We start from the raw sequence: 16,561 nt of genomic DNA, 5'->3' as shown, positions 1-16,561 counted from the left end.
TCAGACAACTACACCATACCAGCTTCTCCTGATTCTTGAAATATTGCTCCATCAAAATGATCTTGACAGAAGGAGACCATTGAATTCTGCTTGTATTTGGAGTACATGCTAAATGAGGTTTCACAGATAGACCCTTTCAAGGATGGATGGAGACTTGGACTGTGGGGTTGGGGGGGGGGGGGGAATAGCCCCGCTTTTTTTTTTTTTTTTTTTTTAAATTGATATATACATAGGCACCAATTTTAGTAATTTTGTTCTATAAAATCACACTTTGCCCCCTTAGCATTATCATTGATTCTTTTAAGGGTACTACTCTAGCCACAAAATTTTCTATAACATTTTTACAAACCGTTGAGGTAGTAAACTGTTATTGGTTTGCATTTGGACCCATCACTTACCTCACATTTTTACTTACTAATAACCACTCACCACATTAATAATTTGTAGAAAAGTTTGTAATTCTAGCATTTTCCTTCTTTTAAAGGCTAGATCTAAAATCTAAAGCAAAATAAAGAAGCCAAAAAAAATTACCAATAGTAAAGCTAAAAACAATGAAACTCAACCAACCAATTTTACCCAAAACAAACAACCTGGCCCTTTAACAAATTTTAAACAAAATAATTTTGTCCATACCTGAATGCACAAAAAAAAAAAAAAAAAAAAAAAAAAAACATTTGTAGTTAAGCAACCAAGCCAAAAGCTAGAGTCACCGCACCAACCAATAGCAAATTTGACCTCTCACTTCAAATCCTGGACCTAATATAAAATTAGCTTGGAGTTGTTTTGCCATAGGAATCACATCATTTATTGGTTAAGGTTTGTCTTCCACCCGAAGTCTGTTCCTTCTAAACCAAAAAGTCCAAATATACATGACAAATGTTTCTAAATCCTTCTTCTCTTCAACCACGTATTTGACCAACAAATTTGGAGAAAACCTTGCTATCCCGAAATGTCCAAGCTGCATCTGAATTCCACACAACTGAAACTTCAAGACAAGCCCATAAAAGCGTGGATCACATCCTCAGGAAACTGTTTACACTGATCGCAAGAATCTTCAGATAGAACATTCCTGAGGACTAGGTTTGTTTTAACTGGTAAGGAATTTTTACAAGCTCTCCAAAGCAAACTCTACACTTTATTTGGAACCCTACACCCTCAAATATTTTTCCAGACAAATAGATAATAAGTTAATAGCAACTGCATAAAGATAAAAATGTTAGGTAAACTTAACAAAATAAAATGGTTATAGCTCATAACTACTCATATTGGCAATGTATATTCATAATGAATTATCATGTAACAATTCAAAATATGAAAATTTATAAAAGGAAATTATAAAATTTTATGTATTATTATTATTATTATTTTTGTTGATAACTCAGTATATTTTAAAATTTTTTTATTAAATTTTTTCTAATTAAAAATTTTTAATAACCAATAAAAAAATTCTTAATGCCGCCGCTAAATTTATGCAAAGAAAAAATATATTAGTTTAATAAAGACTAATATTTACACATTTATAAATAAATAAAAAATTCGTGCAAATTACGAGACAACCACTAATAAAAGTCTCTATCCTATGATAAACTATTTTCTCAGGTTAAGGGGGTGTTTGGTTGAGTAGTTTGAAAATTGTTATTTGTAATTTTTTGAAATACGTGTGGGTGAAAAAGTGTGTTGAAATACGTGAAATGCTGTTTAAAAACTAAAAAATGTTGTTTAAAAACATAAACCAAACGGACCCTAAGACTTTCTGAATCACGCGTTCATTATTTTCCCAATTTTTTTTTTTTTTTGGGGTAAAATAGGACTATTTCCTTTTGAAATAAGTGTATTACTATTTCAATTTTTTTTTTATAAAATGTATAGTATCTAATCCTACCATTATAATATGAAAGAAATATCCGTGCTTATCATTTAGGATGACGAAGGTAACTGTAACTATTTTAACAATATTCAAAATATTTTAGTTGAATATTGGCAACTTGCTAGCATTATTGAGTATTATTGACCAAAAAGTTTCGTCAATTGTTTTCTATTGGAATGTCAGGCCAAAACGTTGTTCAAAAGTCGAAGGCCTGAAGCCTGCCTCTCTCTCTCTAAAACAAAACCGTTGTTCTCAGGAGGACCCAAAGACAAAATAAAGGAAAGGAAGGGGCCAAAAATTAAGAAGAAGAAGAAGAAGAAGAAAGAAAGGGACAGGTTGGGTCAAAAATAAACTTGTCAGTTTATCCTATCATTTAATGAATCGTTGGTCAGACTCAGAGGAGATCGAGGAACTGCGGCGACAAATGAAAACACTTATTATGGATCTGCAGTTACAAGTACAGGTGAGGGTTATAAGGAATAGTAATATTATTGTGTTGCTTTGGTTTTTGGCAGCGGCAGCGTTCTTCGAAGCTCATAGCCAGGCCACACCGGCCGATACTTTTGCGTTCGGTGGTCCATTTGACAGCTCCTACTACACCACCTTCGCGGTGGTATCGTGTTCAGCTTTAAGGAACTCAAGAGTGCTACCAACAACTTCGACGAGAAGCATAGATTGGGTCAAGGTGGTTTCGGTGTGGTCTATAAAGGTGTGATTCCTAAGGAGAATCTGCAAGTCGCCGTCAAGAGGTTCTCCAGGGAAAACCTCAAGGGTGAAGATGATTTCTTGGCTGAGCTTACCATTATCAATCGCCTTCGTCATAAACATCTCGTCCGATTGCTCGGTAAAGTCATTTTTCACTCTCTTCTTCTGTTTCTATATATTTAGCCCTGTCTCACTTAATTTGCTCTAATACGTTTGCTTTAATAAACTGATTTGTTAAACACCATATGCAATGCATTGAATTGATCTCCTTCAACAAATTAAGCCCAACGCTAGCTAGCTAATGAAAATTCAAATTTGCTCTGATTGTTGATAGCGAAGATAGTGGTCAAATTAATATATTCTTAAATTATTACTATTATCACTGCTTGCTATTCTTTTTTTACCATTTATTAGGGCCAGGGATGAGGGAACAAAATTTAAGGTTTTGAAATTTGACGACAATATGACTTTGGATTCCAATAACTTCATGTTTCTNTACTACACCACCTTCGCGGTGGTATCGCCGGCCACAATCAGCAATGGTGCCCTTCAAGTGACTCCAGATTCAATAAATGGTAATTTCACCCTCAAAAACAGGTCAGGCCGAGTGTTGTTCAACCAATCATTCAAGCTTTGGAAAGGTCTTGCTGGTGCTGGAGGTGGAGTCAAGGTGGCATCTTTCAACTCTTCCTTTCTCCTCAACATTTATCGCGTTAATCAGTCCACCGCAGGAGAGGGTCTTGCTTTTATCATCGCCCCGGACTTGGATCTCCCAACGGGTAGTGATGGTCAATACCTGGGTTTGACCAACTCCACCACTGATGGCAACTCCACCAACCGTCTCATCGCCATCGAGTTGGACACCTTCAAGCAGGATTTCGACCCGGACAACAACCATGTGGGTCTCGACATCAACAGCGTTCGATCTAACAAAACCGTGTCTCTGTCCCCATTGGGCATCCAGCTGCCCCTAATGGCACCAAATTTACATGGTGTGGATCCAGTACGACGGGGGAAACAAGTCTCTGTCGGTGTTCATGGCAGAGCAAATGCAAGATAATCAAGGGAATCCCCTACAGTACACTGTAGACAAGCCCAACAAGCCTGTGCTCGCTGCGGATCATCTTGACCTTGGAAGCCTTGTCAACGAGAACTCCTACTTCGGATTCGCCGCCTCGACGGGAACGACCGACATCCAGCTCAACTGCGTGCTCAGGTGGAATCTGACCGTGGAGAAGCTTCCGGGATCATCAGGTAGTCACGAGGGGCTTAAGATTGGTTTGGGGGTTGGAGTGCCTTGCTTGGTTTTGGTGCTGATGGGGATTGCTGGTTTGGGGTATTATGTGCACAAAAAGCGTGTTGCAGCTGCTGCTTCAGGTCCCAATATATTGGGTGCGCTTAAAAGCCTCCCAGGAACGCCTAGAGAGTTCAGCTTTAAGGAACTCAAGAGTGCTACCAACAACTTCGACGAGAAGCATAGATTGGGTCAAGGTGGTTTCGGTGTGGTCTATAAAGGTGTGATTCCTAAGGAGAATCTGCAAGTCGCCGTCAAGAGGTTCTCCAGGGAAAACCTCAAGGGTGAAGATGATTTCTTGGCTGAGCTTACCATTATCAATCGCCTTCGTCATAAACATCTCGTCCGATTGCTCGGTAAAGTCATTTTTCACTCTCTTCTTCTGTTTCTATATATTTAGCCCTGTCTCACTTAATTTGCTCTAATACGTTTGCTTTAATAAACTGATTTGTTAAACACCATATGCAATGCATTGAATTGATCTCCTTCAACAAATTAGTTCGTTGTCCTCCATGATTCGAACTCGTGCCCTGTTACCTGTGTTGAATCGATGCTCTTTGGTACCCACTTTTTAGTTAGCCAGTCTGTTTTGTTTGTCCCACTATCAATAATATCTTTTGTTATTATTGTTTTAGACAAAATGGAAAAAGGGTTAAAAGTATGAGCAATACCAGGAGCTATAATTTGGCACAATTTTGTATTACAATTCGTCATTTGGTGAGTTGTAATTAGTTAAAATGTGACAATAGGTCATGTGGAGTGATTAGCTAAAGTGTGATGAAGAGTTATATAAAAGCACATTCGTAACTCGTCACGTGATGAGCTATGATACAAAATTATACCAAATTATGTGCCCTTAACTTTACTCTAAAAATATTGAACCCACCGGCAGCCTCTCCAGAGCATTTTCATCACCAATACTAAAACATATAACATTTAATAACTTATAAAATTACTTTATTTATTTTAACACTCTACTTTATATTGCACCAAACTATATTGCATCTTACGTCAAAGATTTTATTTTTTTGCCACTCCATTAAAATATTCATTCTTTATTTATTTATTTTATTAATCATCTTTTTCTTCTTCTTTTACTTTTTCTTTTTCTTTTTCTTTCCTTCTTTCCCATCCTTTCCGTCTATCTCTATTCTTGGAAGCAATAAGAACAACCACCTACCACCACAACCCACCACACAAACCCATCCACCCACCAAAAAAAAAAATCCCCATCCATACCACAACCGCCACAAACCCCACCACCCACAAACCCCAATCACCCACCAAAAACCCACCACCTATACTACAACCACCAAAAACCCACCACTCATACCACAACCGCCACAAACCCACCACATAAACCCAACCACCCACAAAAAACCCACCATCCATACCACAACCACCATAATCCCACCACCCACCAACTGAACCACCGCAAGACCCACCAAAAACTGCCGCAGCCACCCACTCTCACAACCCAGCCACTTCCTCTTCCACCGCCATAAAAAAATAGAAAAAAAAAAAGAAACCTTTCTCTTCCACCACGAGTGACGGCAGCAGCGATGGAGCCATGAAGAAGAGATGGCCATGAAGCTTTGGCTTGGGTTCAGTTTTAGACGGAGAAGGAAGGGATTGGGTGAGAGGGAGAAGGGGAGTTAGGGAGGGACTAGAGCCATAGACTTTTTTATTTTTTGAGGAAAAACTAGAGCTATAGAATTGGCGTTAGAATCAAAGTCAAAAAATAAATTAAATAAAAGAAAAAATGGGTAGTTAAAGTTAGAAAGTAATAAAATAATTTTTTTTATAACATCTTGCTACAATATAGAAAGTAATAAAATAAAGTTAGAAATGATAACTTACTGTAGCTAGAGGTTAAAAATAAATAATTTTAGCAACTTTGATGCAGTGAATTTTTTAGTGTGAGAGATGTTAAAAATAACTTTTTAACATTTTTAATAGAAATGCTCTTACGTATTTACCCAGGGGAAAAATTAAAAATAAATAAATATAAAATTGGGCGGGGGCTTAGGTTAAGTCACAATTTGTATTTATTTTCATGGGAATTAGGTCCTTGTTGCGGAGTAGGAAATTAATAGGAATCTTCTGCCCATGCTATAGCAAAACGAAACGAATGTTTAAACGCGCGATCCTATTGTCGACCGCGGGAAATTTTTGCCATATAGCGTATAGTATATTATTTTTGAAAAAAGTTTAATTCTTAATAAAATTTTTCTAAAAATAAATTTGTTAACACTATATATATATATATATATATATAAATGAAGCCATTCATGACATACAACTGTGCAAGAATGCTGTATATATACCTGATACGTAATAAAATACTTTCCTAAAGCTGATTCTCCAAAAAAATAATTAGTAAAGCTATAATGTCAGCTTGTGATCAGTAGCTTTTATCCGGGCTTGGGCTTTGAGACAGATTTTCAACCACGAAATTAGAAAGAAGATTTCAGCCCTATTCCTTATTATTCCACCACTGAATACTTGTTACGATGATAGGAACTCAATTGAGTATGTTGGTTGCTTCGAGTGAACTAAGACCTCCTAATTGATAAATAGACTATTTCGAGTCTAGACCTTCAAAGTGAATATTCACTTAATAATAACATTTTTCAGCTTCCTTTATTAATCAATATCAACTCATATAAATAGATGACTTTACAAAATAAAGCTAACATTTAAATTCAAAGAAACCTAATTTTTATCTACAACAAGTAGATAATATTTATTCAAATATTAAGCTAACAATTTATCCTATTCATTATCTAATTTTCCAACTCCTAATAACAAATATAAAATCTTAAATAATTAAATAAAAACTAAGCACGTGACATTCCTCTTCCCTTGAAATCAGCCATTGTCCTCAAGGGTTTAATTTGAAAATGATTCTCGCATAAGAGCTCGATCTTCCCAAGTTGCTTCTCACCTACTGGATCACTTCTTGGTCTTGAATAGTGTGAAGGTGGAATGATTTGATTTTGTGGAGCTCCCATGGTCCTCTTATTTTCGAGTTTGCATTGCCTATCATTTTCCTTAGTTACCTTCTCTTGTTCATAGAGAGCCAAATTCCTCTCTTTGGTTGTGCATTACCCACCCCCTCTTTAATTGGTGTCTCTTGTTCATATCTAGCCAAACGCAAGGACTTGCGTATCACTTGCATTTTTTTGACACTTTCAACTACTAGAGATTGTATCTCTTTTGGTTTGTCCATGGATTCCAACAATTGTTCCAACCATTGTTCCTTCATGCCTGGCTCTGTTACCAATTGTTACAAACCCAATTGACTCAATTGAGTTTGTTGGTTGCTTCGAGTGAACCAAGACTTCCTAATTGATAAATAGACTATTTTGAGGGAGTCTAGACCTCCAAAGGGAATATTCACTCAATAATAATATTTTTCAGCTTCCTTTATTATTCAACATCAACCCATATAAATAGATGACTTTACAAAATAAAGCTAACATTTAAATTCAAAAGAAACCTTGTCTTTATCTACAACAAGTAGATAAGATTTCTTCAAATACTAAGCTAACAATTTATCCTATTCATTATTTGATTACTCAACTCCTAATAACAAAAATAAAATCTTAAATAATTAAATAAAAACACAGCACGTAACACATAGTTGTTGAGTTCACATTATGAGAGATGATGCACATCCTCCTCGATCACATGGAACCATTCATAACTTACACTAGTTTTATTATGTATCAATCACAATTGTTAAAGATCTTTTTTTTTTTTTTTGGTTCTTTGTTTTAAAACTCTTTGTTTTTACTTCATCCCACTTGAAAAAAGAAAAAGGAAGAGAAAAAGAGTTAGGTATGTGTATCTTTTAGTATTTTACAAACCATGTTGACGTAGAGCGTATATCCTAACTAAAATTCAAGTTGGTGTATGTGTTTGGTTTTTTATTGCATTTGTTTAATTAATTAATTAATTAATAACCAATCTCGGATCCCAGTCTGAACACTAATCAACAATTAATTAATGCTAGCTATGGTTTGGCAATTGGTTCACAATTAATAACGCTCGCATATATACATGATGATTTCAGGATGGTGCCACAAAAATGGAGTACTGCTTTTGGTGTATGAGTACATGCCTAATGGCAGCTTGGACAATCACTTATTTTGTGGGCCAGAGAGCAATACAACCCTGGAGTGGGAGCTGAGACACAAGATCATATCAGGAGTGGCATCAGCGCTGCATTACCTCCATAACGAGTACGACCAGAGAGTGGTGCACCGGGACCTTAAGGCCAGCAACATCATGTTGGATTCCCACTTCAATGCTCGTCTGGGCGACTTTGGGCTAGCACGAGCGTTAGACAATGAGAAAAACTCTTACGCGGAGCTGGAGGGTGTGCCAGGGACCATGGGCTACATAGCTCCCGAGTGCTTCCATACTGGCAAAGCCACCTGCGAGTCCGATGTTTATGGTTTTGGGGCAGTGTTGCTGGAAGTGGTATGTGGTCAGCGTCCATGGACAAAGATTGCAGGCTTCCACTGCCTGGTGGATTGGGTTTGGTGGTTGCATCGCGAGGGACGAATATTGGACGCTGTGGATGAGAGGCTGCAGGGAGATGAATACGTGGTTGAGGAGGCACAGAGACTTTTGCTTCTTGGCCTTGCATGCTCACATCCGATTGCTGGGGAGAGGCCCAAAACGCAGACCATTATTCAGATTATATCAGGAGCAGTGGCGGTTCCCCACGTGCCACCATTCAAGCCCGCTTTTGTGTGGCCTTCCACAATACCAGTTGGCAGCAATAGTAACAGCATGATGGCTACTGTTACAACAGCTGATTCCACCCCCATTTCCATGTCATCTTGGCGTTTTGGGTCAGGTTCGGAATCAGCTGGTTGGACACCTCACTATGCAAGCAGGGAAAGCTATGGAGGTGCAGGTGGAGGTTACAGTGATATATAGCTAACTCTCTCTTGTAGGGATGGATTACTAAAGTACTATTGATCGATGCACCATTAATTTCCTGTTTGATTTTTCCTCTTCTACTTCTTTTCTGTTTTAGTTTCCTCCTCCTTTTTTAAGAAACAACATTCTTCAATTAAATTTGGGTTGGAAATGGGTAGGCTCAAGCTCCAAGCCGTATTAAACAAACGGTTTTTTTTGGCTTTAAAATATCATGTGTAAAAACTTAATTACCAAGGAAATTATTAATTATATATATAGATCTCGTGATTTTACTTCTGTATATGGTCAATTCACTGCTATGTTTCACACAGCATAACGTTTATGTTCTTAATTACACGTTCATTGTCATCTAAATTAGTCCAAATCTCCGAAATTTTCATTTGTTCTTTCCAGGATTTCCTATCATCCTTTTGTCCTCTCGTGTGTTTGAACCTTGCTTAATTGCTTATGCCAGTATATTGAATACCTTAGAACATTGTTAAGACTATTAAATGTAAACCAACTGTTCCAAATGATATCACATGCATAATTGCGAAGTCTAAAGTAACATAAAAAGCTTAGGCCTAAGATGAGCCTTTTATTTAAAACCTTTTATTAGTTACATAAACTGGCAAGTCTTGACTTGATACGCATGCAATTATGGGTTGATGCGTACAAATTGGAGGGCTTCACCAGCATGCAATTTTGTGGAAATTCGGAGTTTCCTATATTCTTCATAAGTAAAAGGGAGAAACTGACGAGTGTTGTCAGAGTCAACAAGTTCTGGTGGGGCTTCAACTGCCTCTTCCTTGGGTCCTAAGAGAAATGAAGCAATTGACACTCGGATACATGCTTCCTTGCACTGTACTCGATGCTTCACGTTACAAAATCTTCCATTGCTCCATGCCTTCAACATATATTAACAAACATTAATTAACTCAAAATAAAAAAAAAAAAAAATCAAATCATATAGTATTATTATAAAATGGGATCCTCTGCATATTTGCATATTGCATACCTTAGCAACATCCCCAAGATTGACAAGCAAGGTGCCTACCCAGGGATCCACAGATACGAAGGCACCAGACTTGTCCATGACTTCAAGACCACTCACGTTTTCATCGTCTTGAAGTATGGTTAGGAATCCTGAATCCGTGTGTATTTGTACACCAGAGGATCCTACAGTTTCAGGTGTGAAGTTGTATTTGTTAATTCTAAACTGGCAAGGCCATCCTTGAACAAGCTAGCCAAACCCATACTTTTGGCCAACATTCGTCCTAAATCAATGGCCAGCTCGTGTATTGCTTCAGCATACAGCTCTATTGTTTCTCTGACAATAAAAGTATTGCCCAAGTAGAATTAAGCTTTCAAAACAAAACAAGTAGTTCAAACATGTGAATAACAAACATGCTCCAAAACTTGGGTTAGGGAAAAATCATCTAGGAAACTACCAATTTTTAGTACATAAGCTTCACAAATTGATGCCCCATCAACATGATATGTTCATACTTAATATGGACTTCAAATTTCATGTTAATAAGATCTTATTTACTATCCAACAGTTATTAATCTGTGATTATCTTAATATCTATGAAACATTAATTATAATCTTTTGTCAACATAAAATAGTCATAAAAAATCAACTTCTTATAATTTCAAGCCATCATATATGTTTTACTTTACATCTCAAGTCTTGGCATGCAAATTATTTGTGTTTTGTGTTTAGAATTTTGAGAAAATTCTTACACTTACTTGAACAACAGTAGTAGTATATGATTAAGAGGGAAAAAAGAAAAAGGAAGGAAGGAAGAAAGAAGAGCTAGGGAGGTGGAAATAAAAAGATGAAAATTAAGAAACCTTTGGTGAGGGGAGAGATCCAATTGAGAAGAAAAGGTGCGCAGAGATTGAGAAGAGGCCAAATCATAGAGACCCAAGGCCTCATAAAGAGGGTTGACCTGGGTGGGAGCCATGTAACCACTGCCGGCGATGACTCTGTGTTGCGCATTTTGATTTCCATGGGAAGGTCAAGCACTTCTCTCACTACTTTCTTCATCTCTGACATCAGACTCGAGGGGATCTTATGGTTCACAATCCTGAAACAACCCGACTCCTCCGATGCTTCTCTCAGTCTCTTTAGCTGTTGCTGTTGCTGTTGCTCTCCATCATCTTCTTCCAATTTCTGCATATCAATCACCGGGATACATTTCCCCTCCTATTCCTCCATCTTATCTTAATTAATTTGCTCTCTACTAAATACTTGATCTTAACTACTCTCTACCAAGTAAATAAATATATAGGCTTCGCCATTCCATTCTCATACTACACGAAGTAAAAAAATGCTTTACCTTTTTTTTATTATATATTGCTTAATTTCTTCTTAGTAACTAGTAAGTAAATTAATGGAATACTTTCTACAAAACACTAAACATGATATGAGTCTCAGCAACTCATCTCATTACGGAGTCGGACAATACAAAAGAAGAAGAGAACTTCTTTTTAATCTTTAGTTGACCAATGTACACTCTTATTTTTTTTCTTTTCTCTTTTTAGAGTTATGTTTGCCGCATACAAAGCACAATTTGTACCACAACCGGCTCACGTTGTAAGGTGTTTACAAGATACAAAAAAAGTGATAATAAATCTATGTGGATCATTCACAACCTGCCACAAAAACGAATTGTAGCACAAATTATATCATTTGACGTGACACTAGCATATCCTCTTTTTGTTTAAAGTTGCCATCTCCAAAAGCTATCCTAGTAGGGATGGCAATTTTTACCCGGCCCGGCCCGGCCCGACCCTAATGGACCGGGTTTTACCCGGTCCGATTAGGAATAGGGTCAGGTATGGGTTTTAAAAAAAAACCCGAAGCGGGTCCGGGTCAGGTCCGGGTTTTATTAAAAAACCCGAGACTCGACCCGAGACCCGGCCCGGTAAAAACCCAGTTAATTAAAATTACTAAAATACCCTTATATATATACCTAAAATTTCTAACCCTAATTCCCATTTCAGCAGCCTCACTCACTCAGCAGCCTCCCTACACTCCCTCCCTCTCAATCTGACACAGTCCTACACTCCCTCACCCTCACTCCACTGTGAACACCACCAAAAACCCAGACGGCCTCACAACACCACCAAATCACAACACCACCGCCTCACCTCGAGCTATCGCTGTTTTTCTTCGCCAAATCGGAGCTGTCGTCGCTTTTCTTCACCAAATCGGAGCATCAGATTCAGCTTCAGCCTTCAGCCAAATCGAAGAGGATCAGCTTAAGCCAAATCGGAGAGGATCATATTTTCTTCAGGTATTTTCTTTAGTTTGATGGTGTTGGGTTTCTCGGATTTCAGAGACAGATAGAATGGGAGATGGTGTTGGTTTTTGATTTTTGATTTTTTATGTGTAAATGTGTAATCCAGGACCATTTTGATTTTATGAATATTGGGCTTGCTTTGTAACAAAGTTGATTTTGAATCTGATCATTTCCATTGTAATCATTTCCATTGCAAATGGGGTTGATGAGTTGTGGAGTACAATGATAATGCATGAAGCTCTACTTTGCTTTTTTTAATTGCTTTTAATGTTAAGGTTAATTTTCTAAAATTGACTCTACTTTGCTTTTGTTTTGGTTCGAGTTGTGGAATTTTTTTTTTTTTTTTTGAATAAGTAGAGTTTTGTTACTTGCTCAAAGATTAAACATTGACTAATTCTAATGTAAAGTTGGAAGCTTTTCTATGTGTACTGCTGTCTGGATAATAATAATAATAATAATAATAATACATTTCAATTGTAATGTATGAAAATTATATCTAAAAATAAAACCGAGATGTGTTTATATTCTATAACTTGTGACTGATGCAATTTCCGAAGGATCCAGTAGTATTTAGAACACTGGGGATTTAGAACTCAAGAATAATCATAAGTAACTAGCACTTTCTGTCTGTCTAATTTTTTTTTTCTTCCTTTTTGGGGAAAAAAATGCTAAACGTGGCTGAATTTATTTGGGCCACGTTAATTATTTAGGCTTGAATATGCAGGCTTAATGTAGGCAAAATCTGGGCTTAAATCTAGGCTTGAATTTGGGCAAAATTTGAGCTTAAATCTGGGCTCAAAAATTTTTTTTTTTTTTCGGTTGGGCCCCGTTTGGGCCCAATTCCTAAACGGGGCCCGGCTAGGGCGAGTCCAGGCCCCAGGAAAAAACCCGGTACCCTAAACGGGCCGGGTCCGGGCTACGGGTCTTGCCCTGCGGGTCGGGTCCGGGTATGAAAAAATCCGGCCCGAACCCGACCCGTTGCCATCCCTATATCCTAGCTCTTGAGGTTCCGTATCTCAAAAACCATGATCATTTGTCCTCTCCTTTGTTTTTTTTTTTTACCTACTTTCCTTTTCCTTTCTGTTCGCCTGTTTATCAAACTCGTCTTTTTTTTTTCCCTTTTTTTTTCTTTTTGATAGGATTTTATTAAACTCGTCTTAATACAATGTAACTTAAGTTTTCAAAGTTTTTAGTTTCTTAATCCTTTTATTCAAAAAACTGATCCAACGTGAAATTAAATATATACCCCCAACATAATTTCTCTCCAAGTTTGTTTATAAAGAAACTCTTTAAATTTTTTTATATATATCTTTTTTGGGTATAAATTTTAAAAATTTCATGTTCTTTATACTCTTAATATGCATATTAAATTTTGTTTAAATTGGATGTTATTCATTATTTGGTCAATAAACTTATTTTTTATACACAATTTTAAATTGCAAAAACTTAATTTTTAAAAAAAAAAATCAAAAACTTAAAATTTTAACATTTGAATGACATACAATTCAAATCTCATTTACCTAATTCTCTAACTTTTAAACTAGTTCTATTTTTTATTCAACTTGTGAACTAAAACTCTATAATTTAGCAAACACCCGTGCATCTAAAATCTTCAAAGTCATTTTTTGGTCTTTCCCAACCAAACCCAAGAAGGTAAAACCGTGGCCTAGCCTCATGCCACCACCAACCACCAAGCTCGTAATGTAAATGTTACACTACAACCAACTGGCTTAAATCAATATCATATATGTTACACAACTTGCCAAACAATCTAAACTACTTGTACTCGTTGTTGATGCTCATTTTGGAAAAGCTCAATAGCAGGAAAAGCCCAACAATATGGGTAGAAAAGAGTTAGTAAATTAAGAGAAAAACTATTAAGCCCGAATGGTAGGAATGATGGATCATAAGCCTATAAAATGATAAATGGGCCTCGGAGGAAGCAAGCGGGTCTAAGGGAGCCCAGAGAAAGTAGTAAACCCATGGGCAATAGAAAAGTAAGAATTGGCCAAAACAAGCCCGAAGTAATGAAATAAGTGAGTAAGGGGTTGATGGAAAGTCCATGAACCCCAAGGGGAAATGATATGGTAATTAGGTCAGGGAAGCCCAAAAGAGTTAGCAAAAACCTATGAGAATGCAGAATTGGAATGGGTCGAGGATGCCCAAGGAAAGAAAATGGGTCAAGGATGCTCAAGGAATAAGAAATGGGCCAAGGAAGCCCGTAAGCAATGGAATTGGTCAAGGAAACCCAAATAGCATGAATGCAAACCCAATGACAATGCTGAGTCACTGTAATCAAGTGAAAGAAAAGCATGTAGCATGCCCAGCAAGCACTGGTCAAATAACACCATAGCAGGAATAATAAAGTGGCATGGCAGGAATGTTAGCAAAGTTTACGGAAGGAACAAAGAGAGAAAAACTCACAATCAAGCAAGGTCTAGCCCTTGAAGGAAGCAAGCCATAAAGAATGGAAGATCAGAAAATAGTTCATGCCACAAGAGATCAAGGATGAGCAGCAGAATGCATAGATGAGCCTCTAGACCATGGCAAACGCATGAGCAGCAGACAAGTTTTGGACATACATGGAAGTGGAGCACGCGCAAGGCCCAAGCACCACCAACTTGTACCCAACCAATATAGGAGTGGTGGGTCATGGGTCAAATGTAAGTGAGGGTATGGTCTGGCGGTGGGGAGAAGGGGATCCTATTCTGGGGTTCTTACTCAAAATTTTTTAGGAGAAATGTCCTGTCGGGATGACATACCATCCAAAAGAGGGAATTGTGAGTTGAAACCACTAGGTGCATGCCATAAGGGATAGTGAGAGAAGATGTCCACCTTTTTCCGGATGAGAATGCCACGATGAACAAGCAAACAAAATAGTTTTCTTTGTCTGGTAATGGGGAGTGGTACGACTAGCACAGGTAAGTGGTGGTGCTGGGCAGCTGACAAACCAGTGGGTGGTCTGGAAGGACACCCTCACCTAAACAAAAGTGGTTAAAGGGTGAAATGGTAAAAAAACCAGTCACCACAAGCAGTAAATAAGGAGCCTTTGTCGTGCACAGTAGGATTATCAACACAGCAACAATCATAATAGGAGATTCACAACAACAATCACCACTATAACACACGAGTAAGAGCTAGAAAGAAAAGAGTGGGGAAAAACAGAGTAACAAAACAAGCAAAAAAAAAAAGTTAGGAAGAAAAATAGAGAGAGAATAGAATGGTAGGCATGCAAAAATAGGCTTACCCCTTCTCTCCGTCTAAAAGCCTATCCTCTATTAAGAATTAAGGATTTTCAGGGCATGAGCCATTTAGGCCCGTTCTCTCAAAGTGTGTAATTTCTATAGCAGGATTTTTCTAAGAGGTTATTCACATTGAGGGAGTGGTTTCCTCCTTGGTCTTAGTCCAATAATGCAACTGAGCATGGCATACTAGCCATTCCTTCCTTACTTTTTTTATTGATTAAGTACCAGTATTATTTCTCTTTTGCCTTTGCCATTTCATTTATAATGTATTTCTTGATGTTGCACCGTTCTCTTTCTTTATTTCGATTGAGAATCCTTTACTCATTCTGTCTAACAACAAGTATATTTCTTTTATTGTTGTCATATTGTATTTGTCTGCCATAACTCTTTTATAGCAGTCTCATCTACCATGGGCATGTGACCAAAGTTTCAACAAAGGGGCTTTAGTTTGTGCACAAGCCTGTCATAGATGAGTTACAATTAGACCAGTCTTGACTCTCCTACCTAGAACCTTTGGGTCGTAGTGTGGCAAGAGGTAGCCCAACCCATGCTCTCAAAAAGGCCCACCACACTTGTTATCGAAAAAAAAAAAAAAAAAAAAAAAAAAAAAAAAAAAAAAAACCTACTCGTACTCGGCATAGATAAGGTGATTATAGTAATAGTTGGGTGAATAATAAACAACTAGCTTCTAAGCACATGTTCTTAGAGGCCTTTTTTTCCCTTTTTTTTTTTGTTCATGGTTAATAATTTTCATTCATCATAATTTGGGGTTGTTGCATTTTCCAATCATAAAAGGTGAATAATTTTGAAATATATAAATCTTATCATACCTCTAGGTATTTTTGTTATTGAAAAATGCAGCAACCCTGAAATATGATGAATGAAAATTATTAACCTTTAAAAAATAAAATATAAGCTATTATTAATTAACTGGCAACAAATACATTCGTATAACAGGCCAAGAGGCATCTAAATTTAGCAAAAGAACATCCAGGAGGATCAAGAAAAATAATAAAATCTTAGTAAAGGTTAACTCCACGTCTTTGCAAGGGGTGTCTACACACTTGTTAGCTTCTCTATAAGTGCTCACCAAAGGGATACGTTTTAGACACTTCCTGCAGTTAGCCAAGATAGTATCATTGGCACTGGAAGGATCTTTATTCTCATTCATACCATGATAATACAACGGCATGGATAGAAAAAT

General features: G+C 37.2%; 1 protein-coding gene and 1 pseudogene across 1 annotated transcript; one reads left to right on the top strand and one right to left on the bottom strand.

Annotated features, from left to right (window-relative positions):
- Positions 1-2,243: 2,243 nt before the first annotated feature.
- Positions 2,244-9,098, top strand: LOC112001993 (probable L-type lectin-domain containing receptor kinase S.5; annotated as a pseudogene).
- Positions 9,099-9,278: 180 nt separating this feature from the next.
- Positions 9,279-11,121, bottom strand: LOC112004614 (2-oxoglutarate-dependent dioxygenase DAO). The gene is given in 5 exon segments (XM_065777527.1): positions 9,279-9,708; positions 9,820-10,034; positions 10,037-10,131; positions 10,659-10,794; positions 10,797-11,121. Coding segments are annotated over 5 exon segments (885 nt in total). The 5' UTR covers positions 10,987-11,121; the 3' UTR covers positions 9,279-9,459.
- Between the last annotated feature and the right edge of the window lie 5,440 nt (positions 11,122-16,561).

The sequence above is a fragment of the Quercus suber genome, unplaced genomic scaffold (assembly GCF_002906115.3).
Source record: "Quercus suber isolate HL8 unplaced genomic scaffold, Cork oak 2.0 scaffold_157, whole genome shotgun sequence".
In the NCBI taxonomy this organism is placed as follows: domain Eukaryota; kingdom Viridiplantae; phylum Streptophyta; class Magnoliopsida; order Fagales; family Fagaceae; genus Quercus; species Quercus suber.
The sequence above is the reverse complement of the archived record's forward strand: the minus strand, read 5'-3'. Positions and strand labels throughout refer to the sequence as shown.